General features: G+C 42.2%; 1 protein-coding gene across 1 annotated transcript; it reads right to left on the reverse strand.

The window, feature by feature from the left end:
- Positions 1–621: 621 nt before the first annotated feature.
- Positions 622–21,727, reverse strand: LOC136874306 (uncharacterized). Its single transcript, XM_067147950.2, has 2 exons — positions 21,433–21,727; positions 622–2,437 (listed from the first exon to the last, which is right to left on the reverse strand). The coding sequence occupies exons 1-2, from the start codon at positions 21,574–21,576 to the stop codon at positions 1,277–1,279; spliced, it is 1,305 nt and encodes a 434-aa protein (XP_067004051.1). The 5' UTR covers positions 21,577–21,727; the 3' UTR covers positions 622–1,276.
- Between the last annotated feature and the right edge of the window lie 362 nt (positions 21,728–22,089).

Raw genomic sequence — 22,089 nt, forward strand, 5'->3', positions numbered from 1 at the left:
ATTCTAGGATTTTTCTTAAGTTTCCTGAAGTTTAGTCTTTCAGTTAGTTCGTCTAGTTCGCATGGACGTCCACATCTACGTGCATTTTTGAAAGATTTTCTCTCACCATACCTGTCAATAATTCCCTGAATTGTAGATCTTGGTCTCTTCACAAATTTAGATATTTCCGAGAGAGATTTACAGAAATTATGAGCCCGAATTATAATCATTCTCCCTTCTTCTGTTGTTTCTTGCATTTTGCGGCCCATCTTACTGATAGACTATATCACTTGTTGTTTACAACGATTGAAGCACAACTGACTTGGTAAAAGACGTGAGCTTTACTGCTTACCTGCGTTGCAAGTAATGTCATCAAGGTTTTTGATCTGAAGATTTTCCACCTGTACGAATACTTTTTATGCATCTCTATTTCGAAATTATTGGATGATATGCTTGTTAAAACAAATATTTCCAAAGTACTATTGTTATTTCCGGTACATATTCATAGTCATGTTTCGTGAAATACCGAAATATAGGAAAGTGGTGAAATTTCTAGCGGCCTATGGACAATGCGTCAATTACAAACGACAATATTGCTTAACGTTTAAGGTGTATGTATACTTTTTCCCATGACTGTAGGTACAAATGTATGAGTGACTGTTCTAATTTTCACTGTATTCAATCAGTTATTTAGTCCTTTCACGGCACTTGTTGAAGCGATACCGTTCACATAAATTCCTGCACAAGACATACACACATTGATTATTTGGTTCGTGAAAACCTGTTTGTATGCACAACTCATGATGAAAGCCATGTACTGCCAAACTTGTGAGAGCGCTGCGTATGCGATTATTTGGTCCTGTCCAATTACGATCTAACATGGCATCTGTGGAGTAGAAGACCAGGTGAATCTTCTCTCGTTTTTCTTGTCTGGATGTGAGGAGTTCCTGTTCTGGGCGGATAGATGGTAGTTGTAGTTTAATTCTAAACTCTTCTACCACGAGCAAAGGCTCGTTGGCTAGCTCATTTGCTAATCTTTAAGCTGATATCTTAAGTATCTGACTTTCACATTTTTCTATTGTGTTTAAGTCATCTACTCTTAACTTTTTCTGAATCAGTAGAATTTTGGCATTAAAAAGTATCATAGCTGTTTTTATCGACAATTTGGTAGATTCTTTTACCTCATACATGCTCTTGATAGCCGCGGTTGGTCTTTTCCTTACGCGTACTTTGAAAGAAGTTCCGGAAGGTTGTAAATGTAACAATGTTCCACATGAAAGTTAATTTAACTCTTGCATCAATTGCTTTTAGATGTATCTTCAAATGTTTTCGATTGTCTCGTAAGCATACACTCCACGAGTTCTTCAAGCTCTGTCAACAGTCTCTCCTTGTAATCAGGATCAGTTTCACAGCAGTACTCCACCAACTCATATCTGTTGCCGAAGAAGAACTCGCTGAACTTTTCCGGAGTCAAACGCTCTCTCAACACGCTCTCGTCCATTATGTTGAAGGTGTGGTAACAGGGAGCGTAGATACACCCTGCTATGTTGTACACGTCACAACTTTCCCTGAACTCAGGCCAGGGCAGATAGTCCTCAACTCGGTAACCGTGGCGTCTGAGCTCTTCTCCTAAACAGTTGTGGTACAACGAGAGAAATTTCTCGATGTTCGCAATGCGAAACTCCTGGGGGGTGTTAATATGAAGGAAGGTCATTACGTCGATAGCCGGAGGAGCGTACCTTACCAACTGAAAATCCACCATCCGGACCTGTACGGGAGTTTCATCATCCTCGTCGTACTTGAAAAGCATATTATTGGTCCAGAGATCGCCGTGAGAAACGACATTTCTGTACTTATTTGATGGCTTTACAATCTCATACAGTTGATAAATGAATTTTTTGAATGTTTGTATATTTACTTCATTAACATTAATATTTCTTTTATACTTTTCCAGCAATATCACAGAAGACGCCAGGCTTTCAACAGCTGAATGAAACCACATATTCGTTTTGAAACTGTTATCATCAACAAAAAAGTTCTCAAAGAGTAAATCAGGATAGAGTTCATTTAGTCTGCATGGCTTGTTAGTTTTCTTTGCTTGATTTTCTTCTATAATGATGGATCCCGCGTGGAAAACAGCCAACGCCCGCAGGAGGAGGACACAATGGGCGTAATCCAGACATTTTTTCCTTCCCGCAAGACGGAACTTCTCATATATAAGATCATCCAACACGAGTGCATCGGGCCTCACGAAGTAGCACTGCGGAGCCCAGGGGTTCTCACTTTCGGGGTATAAGCTAAACAGGGTGGAGAACAGGCCTGTCTCCTTGGGGAATCCTTGACTTGACTGCACCAGTTCGCCTTGGCTCTGGTGGTCCAGAGGGATTCTCTTCACGAAGAAAGCCACTTCCTGCGTCTCCGGAGAACTCGAGAGATGGGTCATCACGGACAACCTCACCTGAAACAGACAGAATTACTCAATATCAGTCGACAAGGAAAAGACTGGTAGTGATTATTGTAAAGGGGAAATACAAGTAGACAATCATTCCGTCTTAAAACTGATCAGAATAGGAAAGAGGAAGAATTTCGAATTCTAAGAATGAAGGTATCAGCAAAAGAAAAGAAAAGGTCATGAAAGGCATGAAAATGAAAACTTCTCCAAACCCAGTAAACGTAATAGTATTGAAATGAAAAGACAACACCAGTAAAGTAAGGAAGGTTGGATTGGAAAAATGAAAGAGAAAGGTTTGATACAAGCAGTGAAGGCGACTGGGAATTAGACGCAGAGGGAAGGTGGGAGGAATAATTTATAGGAAACAAAAGGTCTATAACCTCCCTCTAATGGGGGAGATCATAAACATTGCCTAAAAATGAAGATGCCAGCCTGAGGGAAAGGAAGCTGAACCTTTTCATGGCTGGCATTAAAAAAGAACAACCTGAACCCCAAAGATCATGAGAAAAGGTAGTCCAAGAGGACAAACTGAGGCAAAAATTCGTTCATAAAAAGAGGAGTCAGGGATTGGTATAATTTACCAAGGGAGATGTTCAATATATTTCCAAATTCTTTGCAAATACTTAAGAAAATATTAGGTAAAAATGTATAGGGAATCTACCACCTTGGCGACTGCTCTAAATGCAGATCAGTGGTGATTGGAAGTACCGTGAGGTCTGGAGGGAGAGATAAGGGGTGCACAACATGTATGTTGGGTATTCAGCCCAAAGGCTGGTTTGATCCTCCACACATCCACCAAAAGCAATCATAGACAGCCTAGGCGTCACTGAAGAGACATACTAGGGAAATGAGGAATGAGGTAGTTTCCCGTTGCTTTCCTCACCAGGCCAGAAGTTGATGTTATTACACATCAGTCTGCCAAGTCCACTGAAATGCATGCACCAGCCGACCCATCTTGGAAGTGGTTTTCCGTGGTTTCCCACTTCTCCTCCAGGCAAATGCCTGGAATGTACCTAACTTAAGGCCACGACCACTTCCTTCCCTCTTCCTTGTCTATCCCTTCCAAATTTCCCATTCCCCCGCAAGGTCCGTGTTCAGCATAGCAGGTGAGGCCACCTGGTCGAGGTACTGGTCATCCTCCCCAGTTGTATCCCCCGACCCAGAGTCTTAAGCTCCAGGATACTGCCCTTGAGGCGGTAAAGGTAGGATCCCTCGCTGAGTCCAAGGGAAAAACCGACCCTGGTGGGTAAACAGATGATGATGATGAAAAGGCTACCAGAGTTACCATTGAAATCACCACTTATAAAAAGACACACGTGAGACAAAAAGTACGGGCATGCTAGCCCCATATCAACCTACATGGTAAAACTTAAATAACAGAGGTGCAAGAGAGAGGTCAGAAACAGGCTCGCACGACATTGTAACACGTTACACAAAGATGCCATCTCAGGTCCGACTAAAGACAAAAACCATTGGTCCGAATTGATTAGTCCATTGGCTTGTGACAGGATCATTGGTCTACATTGGTTAGACCATTGGCTACTGACAAGAACATTGGTCTAGATTGGTTAGACCATTGGGTAGCGACAGGTCCATTGGTCTGCATTGGTTAGACAATTGGCTAGTGACAAGGCCATTGGTCAGGATTGGTTAGACCATTGGCTAACGACAAGACCATTGGTCTGGATTGGTTAGAACATTGGGTAGCAAAAAGACCATTGGTATCATGGTTAGACCACTGGCTAGCGACAAGAGTATTGGTCTGCAATGCTTAGACAATTGCTAGTGACAAGACAATTGGACTGGATTGGTTACACAATTGGCTAGTGGCAGGTCCATTGGTCTGCATTGGTTAGACCTTTCGCTAGTGACAAGACCATTGGTCTGGATTAGTTAAACCATTGGATAAAGAAAATACCATTGGTCTGGATTGGTTACACAATGGATAGTGACAAGACCATTGGTCTAAATTGGTTAGACCATTGGCTAGCGACAAGACGACTGCTCTGCATTGCTTAGACAATTGCTAGTGACAAGACCATTGGTCTTGATTGGCTAGACAATTGGCTAGTGACAGGACCATTGGTCTGCTTTGTTTAGACCACGGACTAGTTACAAGATCATGGTTCTGTATTGGTTAGACAACTGACTAGTGATAGTACAATTGGTCTGGACTGGTTAAACTGGTTAAACTGCTTAAACTGGTCAGTGACAAGACCATTGGCCTGGATTGATTAGAACATTGGCTAATGATAAGGCCAATGGTTTGGAATGGTTAGACCATTGGGTAGCGACACGACCATTAGTCTGCATTCGTTCGACAATTGGCTAGTGACAAGACCATTGTCTGGATTGGTTAGACAATTGGCTAGTCACAGGACGATTGGTCTGCTGGTCTGGATTGATTAGTGACAAGATCATTGGTCTGCATTGGTTAGACAATTGGTTAGTGACAAGGCCATTGATCTGGATTGGTTTAACCATTGGCCAACGACAGGACTATTGGTCTGGATTGGTTACACCAATGGGTAGTGACAAGACCATGGCTCTAAATTAGTTAGATCACTGGCTAGCGACAAGACGATTTGTCTGCATTGCATAGATAATTGCTAGTGACAAGACCATTGGTCTTGATTGGTTAGATGATTGGCTAGTCACAGGACGATTGGTCTCCTTTGGTTAGACTACGGAAAAGTGACAAGGTCATTGTTCTGGTTGATTAGAAAACTAGCTAGTGATAGTACCATTGGTCTGGACTGGTTAAACAATTGGTTAGGTTCAAGACCATCGGTCTGCCTTGATTAGACCACTGGCTAATGAAAAGGCCATTGGTATGGAATGGTTAGACCATTGGATAGCGACGAGACCACTTGTCTAGATGGGTCAGACCATTGGCTAACGACATGACCATTAGTCTGGACTGGTAGACAATTGGTCAGTCACCAGACCATTGGTCTGGATTGGTTAGACAATTGGCTAGTCACAGGACCATTGGTCTGCTGGTCTGGATTGATTAGTGACAATACAATTGGTCTGCATTGGTCAGACAATGGGCTAGTGATAGGACCATTGGTCTGCACTGATTAGACCATTGGTTAGTGACCAGACCATTGGTCGGGATTGGTTAGACCATTGACTCGTGACACGACCATTGGTCAGTACTGATTAGACAAATGGCTAGTGACAAGATCATTGGTCTGGATTGTGTAGACAATTGGCTAGTGACAAGATCATTGGTCTGAATTTGTTAGACAATTGGCTAGTAACAGCACCATTGGTCTGCATTGGTTAGATCATTGACTAGTGTCAACACCATTGGTCTGGATTTGTTACGCCATTGCCTAACGATAAGACCATTGGTCTGCATTTGTTAGACAATTGGTTAGTGGCAGGACCTTTGGTCTGGATTGGTTAGACAATTGGTTAGTGACCAGATCATTGTTCTGCATTGGTTAGACTATTGGTTAGTGACCAGACCATTGGTCGGGATCGGTTGGACTATTGACTAGTGACACGACCATTGGTCAGTACTGGTTAGACAATTGGCTAGTGACACGACCATTGGTCAGTATTGGTTAGAAAATTGGCTAGTGACACGACCATTGTTCAGTATTGCTTAGACAATTGCTAGTGACAAGACCATTGTTCTGGATTGGTTAGACAATTGGCCAGGGACAGGACCATTGGTCTGCTTTGGTTAGACTACGGACTAATGACAAAATCATTGCTCTGGATTGGTTAGACAACTGGCTAGTGATAGGACCATTGGTCTGGACTGCTTAAACAATTGATCTGGATTGATTAGAACAATTGGCTAATGAAAAGACCATCGGTCTGGATTGGTCAGACCATTGAGTAGCGACCAGACCATTGGTCTAGATTGGTTAGACCATTGGGTAGCGACAACACCATTGGTCTAAATTGGTTAGACCATTGGTTAGCGACAAGACGATTGATCTGCACTGCTGAGACAATTGCTAGTGACAAGACCATTGGTCTGGTTGGTTAGACAATTGGCTAATGACATGGCCATTGGTCTTCATTGGTTATACCATTGGTCTGGATTGGTTTAACCATTGGCCAACGACAGGACCAGGGGTCTGGATTAGTTTCACCATTGGGTAGTGACAAGACCATTGGTCTAAATTGGTTAGACCATTCGCTCGCAACAAGACGATGTGTCTGCATTGCTTAGACAATTGCTAGTGACAAGACCATTGGTCTTGATTGGTTAGACAATTGGGTAGTGACAGGACGATTGGTCTGCTTTGGTTAAACCACGGACTAGTGACAAGGTCATTGTTTTGGATTGGTTAGACAACTGGGTACTGAGAGAACCATTTGTCTGGACTGGTTAAACAATTGGTTAGGTACAAGACCATTGGTCTGAATTCATTACACCATTGGCTAATGAAAAGGCCATTGGTATGGAATGGTTAGACCGTTGGGTAGCGACACGACCATTAGTATGCATTGGTTAAACAATTGGCTAGTGACAAATCCATTGGTCTGGATCGGTTAGACAATTGGCTAGTCACAGGACCATTTGTCTGCTGGTCTGGATTAATTAGTGACAAGACAATTGGTCTGCATTGGTTAGACAATAGGCTAGTGATAGGAATATTGTTCTACATTGATTAGATCATTGGTTAGTGACTAGACCATTGCTAGGGATTGGTTAGACCATTGACTAGTGACACGTCCATTGGTCAGTATTGGTTAGACAAATGGATAGTGACAAGATCATTGGTCTGGATTGTGTAGACAATTGGCTAGTGACAAGATCATTGGTCTGAATTTGTTAAACCATTGGCTGGTGACAGCACCATTGTTCTGCATTGGTTAGATCATGGACTAGTGTCAAGACCATTGGTCTGGATTGGTTACGCCATTGCCTAACCATAAGACAATTGGTCTAGATTGGTTAGACCATTGGTATGCATTTGTTAGACAATAGGTTAGTGGCAGGACCTTTGGTCTGGATTGGTTAGACAATTGGCTAATGAAAGGACCATTGGTCTCCATTGGTTAGACTATTGGCTAGTGACAGGGCCATTGTTCTGCGTTGGTTAGACAACTGGATAGGGACAGGACCACAGGACCATTGGTGTGTATTGGTTAGACAATTAGTTAATGACAGAACCATTGGTCCGTGTTGGTTAGACAATTGGTTATTGATAAGACCATTGGTCTGGATTGGTTAGACCATTGGGTAGCGACAAGACCATTGGTCTACATTGATTAGACCATTGGCTATTGACAAGATCACTGGTCTGGATTGGTTAGACAACTGGCTATTGATAAGGCCATTGTTCTTCATCGGTTAGATATTTGGCTAGCGACAGGACCAAGATCTTCACTGTTAGACCATTGGCTACTGACAGGATCAATAGTCTGAATTTGTTAGATAATTGGCTAGTGACAGGACCATTTTTCTTCATTGGTTAGACCATTGGCTAGTGTCAAGATCATTAGTCTGGATTGGTTACGCCATTGGATCACAACAAGACCATTGGCCTGGATTGGTCAAACCATTGTTTAGTGACAAGGCCATTGGTCTGGATTGGTTACACTATTGGCTAGTGACAAGACCATTGGTCTGGATTGGTTACACTATTGGCTAGTGACAAGACCATTGGTCTGCATTGGTTAGACAATGGGCTAGTGACAAGACCATTGTTCTGGATTCGTTAAACAATTGGTTAGTGACAGGACCATTGGTCTCCATTGGTTACACAACTAGCCAGTGACAAGACTATTGGTCTTGATTGGTTATTAACAAGGCCATTGGACTGCATTGGTTAGACAATTGGCTAGTGACAGGACCATTGATCGGCGTTGGTTAGACTTTTAGCTAGTGATAAGATCAATGGTCTGGACTAGTTAGACCACTGGCTAGTGACAAAATCATTTGTCTGGATTGGTTAACCCACTGGCTAGTGACAGGACCATTGGTCTGCATTCTTCAGACAATTGGCTAGTGACTGGACCATTGGTCTGCATTGGTTCGACGATTGGCTAGTGACAGGGCCATTGTATGCTTTGGTTGTAAATTTTATAGTAGCAGGACCATTTGTCCGCGTTTGTTAGACAACTGACTAGTGACAAGACCATTGGTCTGGATTTGTTTGAACACTGGCTACTGACAGGACCGTTGGTCTGCATTGGTTAGACAATTGGCTAGTGACAGGACCGTTTTCTGCATTGGTTAGACAATTGGATAGTGACAGGACCATTGGTCTTCATTGGTTATAATTGGCTAGTTGCAGGACCAGTGGTCCACGTTGGTTAGACAAGTGGCTAGTTATAAAACCATTGGTGTAGATTGGTTAGGCTACTGGCTAGGGAGAGAACCATTTGTCTGGATTGGTTAGACCATTGGCCAGTGTCAATTCCATTGGGCTGGATTAAAAAGTCGGTGGATATCACCCATTCTGTAATTGACACATTCACGTCACGGGTAGGCCTACATCCGGCACATGCCATTACACTTTCAAACTTTCTAGTTTTGCTATTTTCAAAGAATGTGTCATCTCCGTACCCACGCACGATACGAACTCTATCGGGGAAAATGGTAAACTACTCACGCCAATAGGAACATACAAAATGGTCACATTTCCCAGATTGATATATTCTCCATTTAAATTTCTCTGTATAAATAAGAAACTTTCTAGGGGTGTTGCTGTGGGTCCCTGGCAGGCAAAAAGGAAAGATCTCTCCTCTCTTTTACTTCAGGAATTACTTTACAATGGTTTTTTCTTTTTGCGAAATTGTTCTCTTTCGTAAACACGGACCAGAGCAGTTGATTGCAGAACGCAAGATTACCTTATACAGGGTGGTTGAAAACAACGTGAACTGGATATTTGAGGGTTTGTCATACTGATAAATAATTTGAAAAAAAGTCGATATCTCGCGCCGTCATTTTATCAGCTGCTGAAGTTAGCAAATCAGATCGCTTCGCAGACGAATTCAAACGGGCTTTGTGAGACCGGTTGCTAAATCTGAGCTTCGGTTAAGATCGCCTTCGAAGCAACAATGAGATAAGGTTTCTGTTGCAATATAATCCAAGTCCAGAATACGCATGCCACGTGGCTGCTTAACGAAAAATTCCGTAAATGACCGATCTTTTAGCAGCTACCAATGCCGAGAAATCAGCATCAAACACAAACACGCCGTGGGTTTCAGTCGGTGTCACCGTAGCGATCCCGTTAGCTCCAGAAGAAGGTTGCAGAATGGCTAAGAAATGTAGGTGCATGGACTGGGTATGTGGGCATGCATTAAGGAGTATGAGGGGGGTTAGAGAGTTGGAGATAATTACGATTCTAACAGGGGAGATAAAGGAATATAGGTCTCCCTTCAACAATGTTCACGGTATGATAGTTATACATGAGAGAGGGGAGGAAGGGAGAAGTTTTCGATAATAGGCAGGCTAATGTTTTAAGGGGAAGGAAATTGAGGGCTAAGGGTTCTCACCTAGGAGTGAGTTCAGCAGAGGTATCAGTGATGAGTCGGTATGAGTCACTGCAGGTAGAACAGCAGAGGGAAGAGAGGAAAAGGGATGTGTTACAGAGGAGGGGCGAAGCAACAGGAAGAGGAGTTAGGGATTGGAACAATTTACCAAGGGAGATGTTCAATAAATTTCCTAATTCTTTGCAGTTATTTAAGAAAAGATAGGGAATCTGCCACCTGGGCGACTGTACTAAATGTATATCAGTGGTGTTGATTGATTTTATTGATTGAAGGGAACGGTAGGAAAGGTAGAACAGAGAATAGGAAGAGGGAATGGAACAGGGTCATAAGAGGAGAGAAGGGAGGTGAAAGTAGGTCTGCAGCCGTCAGAGAAGTTACGGGAGCCCAGGAGAGAAGGGGATCTAATGAGATGGGTGGGATTGAGGCTCTGGTCATGGGCGACTTTATTGTTGTTAGGCACGTGGGGAAAGTGTGTGGAGGAAATAGAACCAGGGTAGAGTGTTATCCAGGAATTGGGTTAATGCAGGTGTTGAGGAAAGTAGAAGGGAAAGAGTATGGTAACGAAAAGGTGGTAGTTTTTCACGTTGGCACCAACAACGTAAGGCAAGCAGGAGTAGGTACCAATATAGTTGTGGATGTGTGAGATCTGATTAACGCAGCGCAGGAGAAGTTTAGGGAAGCGGATATTGTTATCAGTGGGATTCTGTGTAGGAGGGGCACTGGAAGGAGATCGGGGATTTTAATTAGACTATGGAGCATGTGAGAAACTGAGAGTACGATTTGTAAATTCTAATGGGTGAGTAGGCGATGAGTTCTGCGCTCAGAAGGCCTTCACTTTAACCGCGGCGATAGATATAGGTTAGGGAATTTGTTTAGAAGGGTTGTTCGGGAAACAGAGTGGGTTTGGATGCAGCATTATTTCATAAGATAATCAGCTATGTCGGAAACGACTGTGAAAATAACGTGACTGCAGCGGGTGATGTAAATTTACCACAGCTTAACTGGGACGGTAAACGACAGAAAACATGATCAACAAATGGTATATAAGTTAGTCTGGAAATCAGAAAGTGACGAAACAAACGATGAGTAAAAAGCATGCATCGCTATAAATTTTCTCCAGTTATTACAATCTCCTTCCATACACCATGGGTGGCGTACTATTCCATTAACAAACGTTAATTAGCAAATAAAATCCTTTTAAAAGCAACTGCGTAATAACTTCAAGAATTTAGCTGATCTGCAGGAATCGAACATGATAATATAGGTTGTAAAAGAGTATCACCAAATTCTTAAAATACGTCAACTACACTGTCGGAAAAATATCCAAAGACCATGTCGAATGTCGAATACGGAAATTTTGGCAATATATTTGTCGAGGTCACATATTTAATTGATTAAAGGTACAAGACTACAGGTTAACATCCGCGCGAGAAAAGCCATCGCGAATGTGTCATGCTGGTCCATTAATAACCGATGTAATCGCCTGACTGTTGAATGTAGGCATGTCGTACGAGTGCCAGATGTCAGCTCGTGGGATAGAGTTCCATGCCTGTTGCACCTGTTCAGCCAATACAGGGACGTTTAGTGCGGGTTGTGGATGACGCTAGAGTTGTCATCCAATAATGTCCCATGCGTGCTCGATTGGGGACAGATCGGGGAATTGAGCAGGCCAGGGCAACTTGTCGACATTCCGTACAGCACATTGGGTTACAACAGCGGCATGGGGGCCTGCATTATCCTGTTGGAACCCCACCCCCCGGCAATGCTGTTCAAAATGGCAGCACGACAGGTCGAATCGCCAGACGGGCGTATACATCTGCAGTCAAGAGTGCGTGGGATAACCACGAGAGTGCTCCTGCTGTCATAGGGAATTACTCCCCATACCAGAACTCCCAGTGTAGGTCCAGTGTGTCGACGCCGCAGACAGGTGGAATGCAGGCGCTCACCTGGTCTCCTTCTAACCAACACACGACTAATCACTGGCACCAAGGCAGAACCGGCTTTCATCGGAAAACACAACGGATCTCCACTCCATCCTCGTATGAGCTCTCGCTTGATACCACTGAAGTCACAGACGGCGGTGGTTTGGGGTAAGTGGAATGTACGCCGCAGGTCATCTGGCTCGAAGCTGTCCTTCAAGTAACCGACTTCGAACGGTTCGTTGCGTCACTGTGGTGCCAATTGCCACTGGAATACGCCGAATACGGTGGTCCTCCCTCTCGGTGGTGCCACGGGGACGTCCGGAGCGTGACCACTGCTGCCAGCACGCATGCACGGTGGAGGCATTCCTGCCAAGTCGTTCTGCAATAGTGCGGAAAGAACATCCACCTTCACGTAGCCCTGTTATACGGCCTCGTTCAACCGCAGTGAGCTGTTGATACTGGCAACTTCGTCGTCGTAAAGGATTTATTGACCACTCACAGTCACTCCGTCCAATTTCACAGGTAACTAACGCTCTCGCACAGTACAGCCCATATTTAAAGCAAACCTGATGTGCAATATCATGGGGCCGCTACTAGCACCACGCTAATACGATTAGCTGGAAATCTGAATCAACGTCATCTTTCAGATGTATAAACGTTCGTTAATCTAGCACAACCCTCTCTTGGTATTTGATTTTTTCTGCCAGTGTAATTCATGGTCTGTCGTTTGTGAGTATGTGTGCAACTGCAGTGTGAATAAGTACTATAATTTCTCTGACCTATGGTCTACGTATTCAGTTACAGACCAGCCATTTCTCCTTTTTGAAATATTTTTAAACTTAGAAAATTATGTTTTGTCAGCCCTGGAAACATGAAGAGAGAAAAAAAAATATGTAGAAATATTACATCTCTTGTACAATGTAGTTTCAAACAGGTAATCATTTAAGAAGGAATGACTGTTACATGACTGGATCAATGTTTCAGGAAATTCCGTTATGTCCACAGCTTTCACTTCGAATTTAAAGTTATGCGGACTTGATTTTCGTCACAAACAACACAGAAATTCCATATGTTTGAGATAACTGCTTCATCCTTAACCCCTGTTCTAACAAATCAGCGAGCCGTATTTTGTCTGTAGTGGGGAAATACTGTCGCATTGAGAGCAATATTTATATATTTTCATCTCGTTATAATGTGTATTTATTTTTAGTAAACACAGCACAAACCAGGCCAGTTTTCGGTGAACTTTCTACTATATTTTTTCCTATTTCCTCAAGACTTCTTTGCTCTTGAAAATATTCTTCAGTGTCTATTTCAATTAATTGCGCCTTAACGTCATTAAAGTACTTATTTTAAACTTGAAAATAAATGTATGTTTGCATTTGGGATAACGTATCTGGGATTGTATGTCTTTTCTTCAAAACAGAAATGTATGGCTTCTTTTTCTTAGGACTGGAACGTGTAGTGTAGTGTAGCCTAAGTTAGCCTCGTTTCACGAATTCTGAATGTGTTCTGAATAATCGTATATTCTTCTCTTGGAGAACATCAATCATGTTTTTTTACACCTTCAATTATCGAACTATTGTCTAGTTTAGACAAATCGGCATTATTCTGTAAAACACTACTTTAACAGATCTGTTATCAAATGTATTGAGTTAATTCTTTGTCACCACAACTTGTAACTCCGTACTGAATCTTGTTTCAAAGAAAGTAAAATTGTGTTTTCTCTTCATGGGAGGCTCAGTCACTAGAAGGAGAGAAATACTGTGTGTATAATGTTCTTCACTCAATTCTTATTGATCAGTTTTAAGAGAATCATACGTGGAAAAACATGTTTTCATTTAAAGTTTATCATCGCAGAAATTGCACATTTTATGAATCATTGATTTTTATGTCACTAGAATGGTGTGTACCAGCCCGATTCCTTCCATGATTTCCTTACTTTGGTTTCTTGTTTTTTCGGACAAACAGGTAAATTTTAGTAACAGATTTGCTCTCGGTCGCAACTGCCTTCGTGATATACAGGCCGTACTGTAACTCCGATGACGTCACGCAAAGATCCGAACTTTTATTCGTCAGACCCGCGCAATGCAAGGACATGATACGTCTGTGTCTTTATATCTCGTCAGTAGGTCCAAATAATTTTAGGAGAAGTAGGTTTAAAGTGTGACCAACCCTGTCAAAGCATAACGATTGTTTTACTCGTCAATGTACAAAATTAATAATAATAATAATAATAATAATAATAATAATATATAAAATAATTCGAGAATTTGGCATAAAGTCTAAACTGGCAAATCTAATCCGTGAAACACTTACAGACACAGTCTCTAAAGTGAAATTTCTGGGAGAGATATCACAGCCTTTCAAAATAAAAACTGGTGTACGACAAGGCGACGGACTATCCCCAATTCTTTTTAATTGTGTCCTAGAGAAAATAGTGAGAATTTGGAACGAAAAACTTATTGAACTCAACATTTCACCGATAAGGTTAGGAAGAGGAAACAAAAGGATCGAAATAAATTGTCTTGATTTGCAGATGACTTAGCAATACTTTCTGAAAATGTGACATCTGCTATAACCCAAGTAAATGTCTTGGAAAGAATCGCCAGCAGAACTGGATGAAGAATTTCTGCAGAAAAAACAAAATTTTTAAGAAATATTTGGGATGCACCAAAATTTCTGAAAACAGATATTGGCCAAATAGAGAGGGTTAAAAAATTCAAATATCTAGGGGAAATAATCCAAGAAAATGGTTTAGAAAAATCTGCAGTAGAGGAGAGGGTACATAAAATGGAGAGAGCTTATGGTGTCACCAAAGATATGTACAATAAAAGATGCCTATCCAAAAATGCAAAAATAAGGCATTACAACACAGTAGTGAAGCCAGATTACCTATATGCAAGCGAATGTCTGGCATTAAACTATAATTTAGATAAACTAGAAATACTAGAAAGGGGAATTATGAGGAAAATATTAGGCCCACAAAACACAACAGAAGGTTGGAAATTACGAAGCAATGCTGAAATATATCAAAAAATAGAAAATATATCAGATGTAATGAGGAAAAGGAGACTTATGTTTTTTGGACATTTATATCGAATGCAAGATAGTAGATTAACCAGTAAGATTTTCAGATATTTGTGGGGTAAGAAATCAACCACAAGCTGGGTCAATGAAGTAAGAAAGGATTTAGAAAAAAAATATAACAACAGAATAAATAAATAATAGAGAAGGCTTTCGGGAAAAAGTATTGAAAATAGAAGGATTCCAAGGTAGGAAAGTAAAAAAGACTGGTTCAAAGTGGTCTGAAGACAAAAAGAAGAAACATAGTGAACAGATGAAAGCGTACTGGAAGAAAAGGAAAGAACAAAGAAGAAGGAATTGAAATTGGCACGTGGTCCTCTGGTGGCCCATTCGAAAGAAGAAAGAAGAATAATGTAAAAATCATTTAATCATAAACTACATTTAGTTCTACATGTTTAGACTGGGTTTTGCTTTCACTTCGCATTAATTTTGGGGAGAAAGGGCTCCGCGTTCTGAATATTACCTAACCCAAGAAGTAACAAATTTGCAAGTTTACTTGGTTACTGATCATTTATGTTATTGGTATGATTGTTCTGTATCAACAACAAAACGCTCTGCTATACATTAATATACCAAGAAGAAAGTCAAAATCAGGACTCACCATCAGCTCGGGAATATCTGCGAAACATACCGCTGTATTGTTCGTAACAGTTATATTTTCTGTTCGGAGTTTCGTCTCCCAGAAATGTATCCTTCCCTCGTTCAAAGGAAATGAAAATGTAAGTTCATAGTTACTCATACGGTTATATTTTCGACATGGTACGCACAGCTTCTTAGAACTGTGGCACCTACGAACTTTCACACACTGTGTTTAAACTCGCAACACATTATATTTCCACAAAAACGTGTTATACGGTAACAATTCAGCGAATAAATTCCACGAGAAGTCCCTTTAATTTACATTACTCATCATAAGATGATAACATACTTAACCTAAATTATGAGGTCTCATTATCTTAACAATAGCTGGTTATGTAAATCCTCATGTGATAAATTAAGAGAACAAGCATGCAATATACTGGTCTGTCTTTCAACACCCGCAGTTATCCAAAGAATGCTCCCAATCCTTATGAATTACATTCACAAGTATAACGCTTAGCTCGCCTCAATCGATCAGCTGAGGGGCATGGTGGGCTTTCTGCAGTACGGCCTGTACATTACGAAGGCAGTGCAGTCACCAACATGTGCTGTTGATCGCACTTTAACTAATAGACGAGGATTGAAACGAAGCACGCGAACTTATTCCTTATCAATTCCTTGAAGAGCTTTTTGCTATTTTTCTGGTAATGTTTAATTCATTGGAACTTCATAAAGCGAGAAAGTCTCTCCAATTATCTTGATGCAAGTCTATCCACTCTTTCAACAATGAATTTGAACACTTCGCCGCATATCCTGCTTACGAAGAACGTTATAAACATACGAGTCACTTCACAGTGCTGTAGCATTTCAGAACACACCGCTTGATAATTATATATGGCCTTAGATCCTGCTGCCATCTGTCGGGGAATGCGATAAACGAGCGACTGTTATGCACCGCCGTCTCGATCCTCTTATACTGCCTGCTCTATGCTACTAGTTTAACACAGGAAGGCGCGACTACCAATATTTCTCCAAGTCGCCGTAAGAGTGCAGCAGTAGACGCACAATCTTCGCTGTCAGTGTGGGTGTAGCACTGTGTTATTGGTGCATGAATGTGTGTGAAAACAAGTTATTTCGTACTATGAGTAAACGTGTCTGGTCATTTCCGTTCGTACAAGAGATATTTTGTATAGAACTGTGAAATGAATTAATTATGTTATGCTTATAGATATTTCAAAAGTGATTTTAAGGTGTTGGTACTTGTTTCTTTCCATTCGTGCAAGGTATATTTTTTTGTAGAACTGAAACTTCAGATTCCTTCCCCGAAATATTCAACTGTTGTATACCATTTTGCCGATCTCGGCAAGGTGGTTCGCAGCCAGAAAAGATACGACTCCATGAAATACCGTCTAGAAGGGAATGAAGAGAAAAGCGGCTGTCGGCTTTCTCTAGGCAATGACCTAATAAAGGAAGTAATTGGATATCCTCAGATTACTCCCGCATCTGTGCCTTTTCACCTTATTTCAGAAGGTAATGGAGCCTGCGCGGCTCAGGCGGCAGTGCGCCGGCCTCTCCCCGCTGGGTTCTGTGGTTCAAATCCCGGTCACTCCATTGAGATTTGTGCTGGACAAAGCGGAGGCGGGACAAGTTTTTCTTCAAATACTCCGGGTTTCCCTGTCATATTTCATTCCAGCAACACTCTCGAATATCATTTCATTTCATCTGTCATTAATTAATCGTTGCCCTGGACAGGCTTCGGCAGCCGGCAAAATTCCTATCCTCGCTCCTAGATGGGCGATTCATTCATTCCATTCCTGACCCGGTCGAATGACTGGAAACAGGCTGCGGATGTTTTTCCAGAAGGTGATTAAAGCTGTGGAGGATAGTGGATTCCTTGCGATAAGAATTGTGACAGACAATCACATTTTGCACAACCTCAGATATCCAGACGATAATATTCCAATTAAACTAGAAACAGGAAATCAGATCCGAATTTGCGGGTACAAGGTTCGTGTTATTGAAGAGAGGATGGAATGTGACATTTGTGTCAGCAACATCTCATTGCTTAGACACCGCTAAATGGAAATGATTATGCATCAGGACAGGGGAGGAGTTTGATACCCAAAACCTTGTTTTATTGTTCTGGTGAAGCATCTGCAGGAGTTCGTTTAAGCTGCTGTGCTCTATTGTCGAAGTCCTTCAAACGTACGAGAGTAATACGAGGACTTGCGACGTCTTCCCTTTCAGAATACCGGGCGAGTTGGCCGTGCGGTTAGGAGCGCGCAGCTGTGAGCTTGCATCCGGGAGACAGTGGGTTCAAACACCACTGTCGGTAGCCCTGAATGTGGTTTTCCGTGGTTGCCCATTTTCACACCAGGCAAATGCTGGGGGCTGTACCTTAATTAAGGCCACGGCCACTTCCTTCCCATTCCTAGGCCTTTCCTATCCCATCGTCGCCATAAGACCTATCTGTGTCGGTGCGACGTAAAACAAATATTTAAAAAAAACTTTCCGAATGTATTTTGTAACAGCGTTAGGTCAAAGAACATCAGCAAACTGTTAATTATATTATCCTAACCAAGTTCGTAAGACCTCTATTACGGTATTTGATATTGCGTTGGCAAGAACACAAAAAGTACCTACGGTATCACTCCAAGCCTTAGACCAGGAAAATCTTTAAATTGTGCATGAAGAGGCCTACTGCGACTTCATACAGGTAATATTGCCGATATTTAATATTACTAATGTAATTTACGAGCTTCAGTGAACATATGACCATACTGCATAGTGTTTTGTAGGCTGTCATCATTAGAATAAGTTTAGAACATTGTGCGTCTATGTCTGCCATCTAGCGGAGAAATTTTGTCGCAGCGTAGTCGCAAAAAGGCTCGCATAGAGCAGGCAGTATAGGAGGATCGAGACGGCGGTGCTGTTATGAGAGCCAGGGCCTATTTAGCGCGTGGGCGCTAGCTTCCACACCTATGCACTGAAAATATCTTAACACAGTATTACTAACACATCACTCACGTAGCAAGCTTAACAAGTGAGCCATAACATTACAAACAAGCCAACAGAATCTGCCACGAAACATTAACGTTCGACTTGGATTGATCAGTGAAAAGCAGGAACGACCCGGTGGTACCGAACAAACAGTCCCTTCCTTCCCAAAAACTACAGGCCTGGAAACTAACAAATTTATACGATTTAATTTAGACTTGGGGACTGTTTTTGAAACCGAAAACTGGACATAGAGGCTTTTGAAAATAAAAGAAGGCCTATTTCCGAACAAAAACATGTCATAAAGCGGAGAATGTTTTAACCAAAATCCTACAAAATTATGTAGCAAAGACCAGACAGTAAGTATGTGGCTATCTCATTAATAATAATAATAATAATAATAATAATAATAATAATAATAATAATAATAATAATAATAATAATAATAATAATAATAATGCCCAGTTCTTCTGTTGAATTGTCAGGAGTGCGGTCTTTGCTTCAGATAGATGGTGCTGGGTTTAATTCCCGACCATGTGGCAAGAATTTTAGCCGCGGCTGGTTAATTCTTCTTCGTGCTTGTCTCAATAAACAACATACCTTGCATAAACGTGCATATTTATGCATATTCATGTAGCCTCCCGCACTACTCACCAGCTCTAAGAAACACACAATGGTGTATACATGTCTCCACGAAAGTTTGGCGTCAGGAAGGACATCCGGCCGTTAAAAAATATCAAAACATCCGAGAAACAGTTTACACCTGAAATCCCACCGGGGTGTGCGAAAAGTGGTGGAAGAAGAAGAAGAAATACGGTGGTACATACACCGCATTACAGGCCTCCGCTTGCCAAGAGGAGTGCTGTCCAGTCAGACGGTTTGCAGACACTGGATGGAGTGCCACGTGACCGGCGTCACGATATCCTCAGCGTATTACTAGGCTTTGACCGGGTCCGTTGCCTCTCTTATCAACAGGTCCTCAGTTGGTCTCTACAAGCTGACTGACCTCAGCTGAGAATTAAACTCCTTGCACTGGCTGAGGATCGAACCCGAGTCCTCCAGGTAAGAGACAGACACGTCGCCCTTACGCCAAAGGACTGGCTAATAATAATAATAATAATAATAATAATAATAATAATAATAATAATAATAATAATAATAATAACAAATTAGTTTTGCCAGGCTGCATATCTCCTGAAGTGGTGCCGTTTACTGTAGGCTGCTTTCTAACAGACAAAACGGAACTCTTCTGGATATAATATAAAGATGAATTGATGAATTGATGAATTGCTGACAGTGCGTCACTAGAGGTCTCGAGCATGCCAACAATAAATGACTGCCTGAATTGACCCCGCGAAGCTGGGATCATAGAACGAACACTGTACCACTGACCTTCGGAGGTAGTTCGTAAACGAGGGGATAGTGGCATGCTGATTAGTGTGACCGTTAGACAGTTTGTACGCACACAACTCTTCTTCTGTTTTCACGGCGTCACGATATTCTCAGCGTATTACTAGGCTTTCGTGACCGGGTTCGTTGCCACTCTTATCAACAAGTCCTCGGTTGGTCTCTACAAGCTGACTGACCTCAGCTGAGAAATTAAAATCGTTGCACTGGCTGAGAATCGAACCCGAGTTTCGTTCTTTTATGTCGCACCGATACAGATAGGTCTTACGGCGACGACGGGATAGGGAAGGGCTAGGAGTGAGAAGGAAATGGCCGTGGCCTTAATTAAGGTGCAGCCCCAGCATTTGACACATACCGTATTGGTGAGGTCGCGGATACGAACTATGTCGCACATATGACTTTATTTTACTGCAGCATGCCCTTCCTGACGCCAATGAGGGATGTATTCACTACTGCATGTTTCGGTGGTAGTTGGTAATGTTGTGTGTAAGTGAAGAGGAATACATAGGAGGAAACACTCTGCGAGTCAGAGGAACGAACCAGATACCATTAATATCACCGACCCGGCCTGGAATCAAACTCGGGACCCTCTGAACGGAAGGCCTCAACATTGACCATTCTTCCAAGGAGCCGGGCTTTGTATCCACACACATTTATGGGATCGAATTCCGATACAGCCACGAGTACTTAAATGTGAGAGACTCGTGTCAGCAGAAGTATTGGCATGCTAAAAAACATATTCTCAGGACGAATTTCCAATACTCTGGTATTGTTTAATACGGGCAATAGTTGGCAGAATGTTAAACAGGTGAAAATGTGTTATGTCCAACCCTTGTCCCGTTTATTTACGGGATCGGGTATGAAGTTAGACGAATCTAAGTTTCACGGCCAGATGTCCTTCCTGACGTTAACCTCCTCAGAGGAGTTAATGGGATGAAGTGAGGTTGGGTGCGACATATAATAGTAGGAAGGGAGAGGGTGAAACCGAGTCCCGGTACAGAGCCTACTCCTCACGAATAGCACCAAGGGGTCTACCCAAGGCTTAACTTCTCCATCCGATGGACGAATCACCATCAACAGCGTCATGTGCTTTCACTCCATATGAAGACTATGGAGAGGTTTGGAATTGAATCCAGGCTTTTGGCACGCAATCTAGTGATTAGAAATTATATATCACCACCTCTCCAACCCTGACGGCCAACGGGACTCGAACCGGCCAACCGCGGTGTCAAACCATACAGATCTTGCACCTTAACGATCATGGCCACGAGGAGGCTCGCCAAGTCTTTTGATTTGACGCCCGTAGGCGACCGGCGCGTCGTGATGAGGATGAAATGATGATGAAGACGACACATACACCCAGCCCCCGTGTCAGTTAAATTAAACAATTATGGTTAAAATTCCCGACCCTGGCGGGAATCGAACCCGGGGCCCCTGTGGCCTTAACAGATGTGAATATAATAATAACATTCATTTTCAGAGAAAATTTGATGTCACATGTTCAACCAGTTCGCCATGACTTTGTTTGTATAAACTTACCCGAAGATGGTCACCCAAGAAGCCGCCAACATCTCCACCCAGTTGACTGACAGTAACTTTCAGAATTTTACAGTCATTAGTCCTGAGCCTTTTCTGAACAGCGCACAGCCATTCCTGTTCGCTCAACACTTGTGACGTAGCCATGATGACTGCTCTCACTCCGTTCAAGAACAATCACAGACTGGCCTTCATGGCTAGAAGAGAGTCTCGAAATACAACACTTGTTCCGTCCTTATCGCCGACCGAGAAGATAACCACAGGACTCGGGCAACAGCTGTTGTAGGCTTGTCAAGTCATTGTCCTTGAGCGTCTGGGCGTTGTTTGCAATTTTCATTGCCAAACTAAACAGGGCTGCCAACCTTCAACATACGAAAATACCCGTGTGCGTTCCGATGACGTCACGCAAAGAGGCAGTTTCTCCGGCCGACCCGCGCGCTGCAAACACACGATAAGTCTGTGCTTTGTAGTTAAAAAATATTCGCAAATGTTGTATTAATAGAACAGGTGAGATCACGAACATCTGTAATCCTTTGATATCTTGTAGGTTACGTCTAGATAATTTTAGGAGAAGTAGACTTAAAATGGGATCAAAGTGGTCAAATCGCAACGATTGTTTTATATTAATCGTTCATGTACCCAACAAATCATAATTTATTG

The sequence above is a fragment of the Anabrus simplex genome, chromosome 5 (assembly GCF_040414725.1).
Source record: "Anabrus simplex isolate iqAnaSimp1 chromosome 5, ASM4041472v1, whole genome shotgun sequence".
In the NCBI taxonomy this organism is placed as follows: Eukaryota; Metazoa; Arthropoda; class Insecta; order Orthoptera; family Tettigoniidae; genus Anabrus; species Anabrus simplex.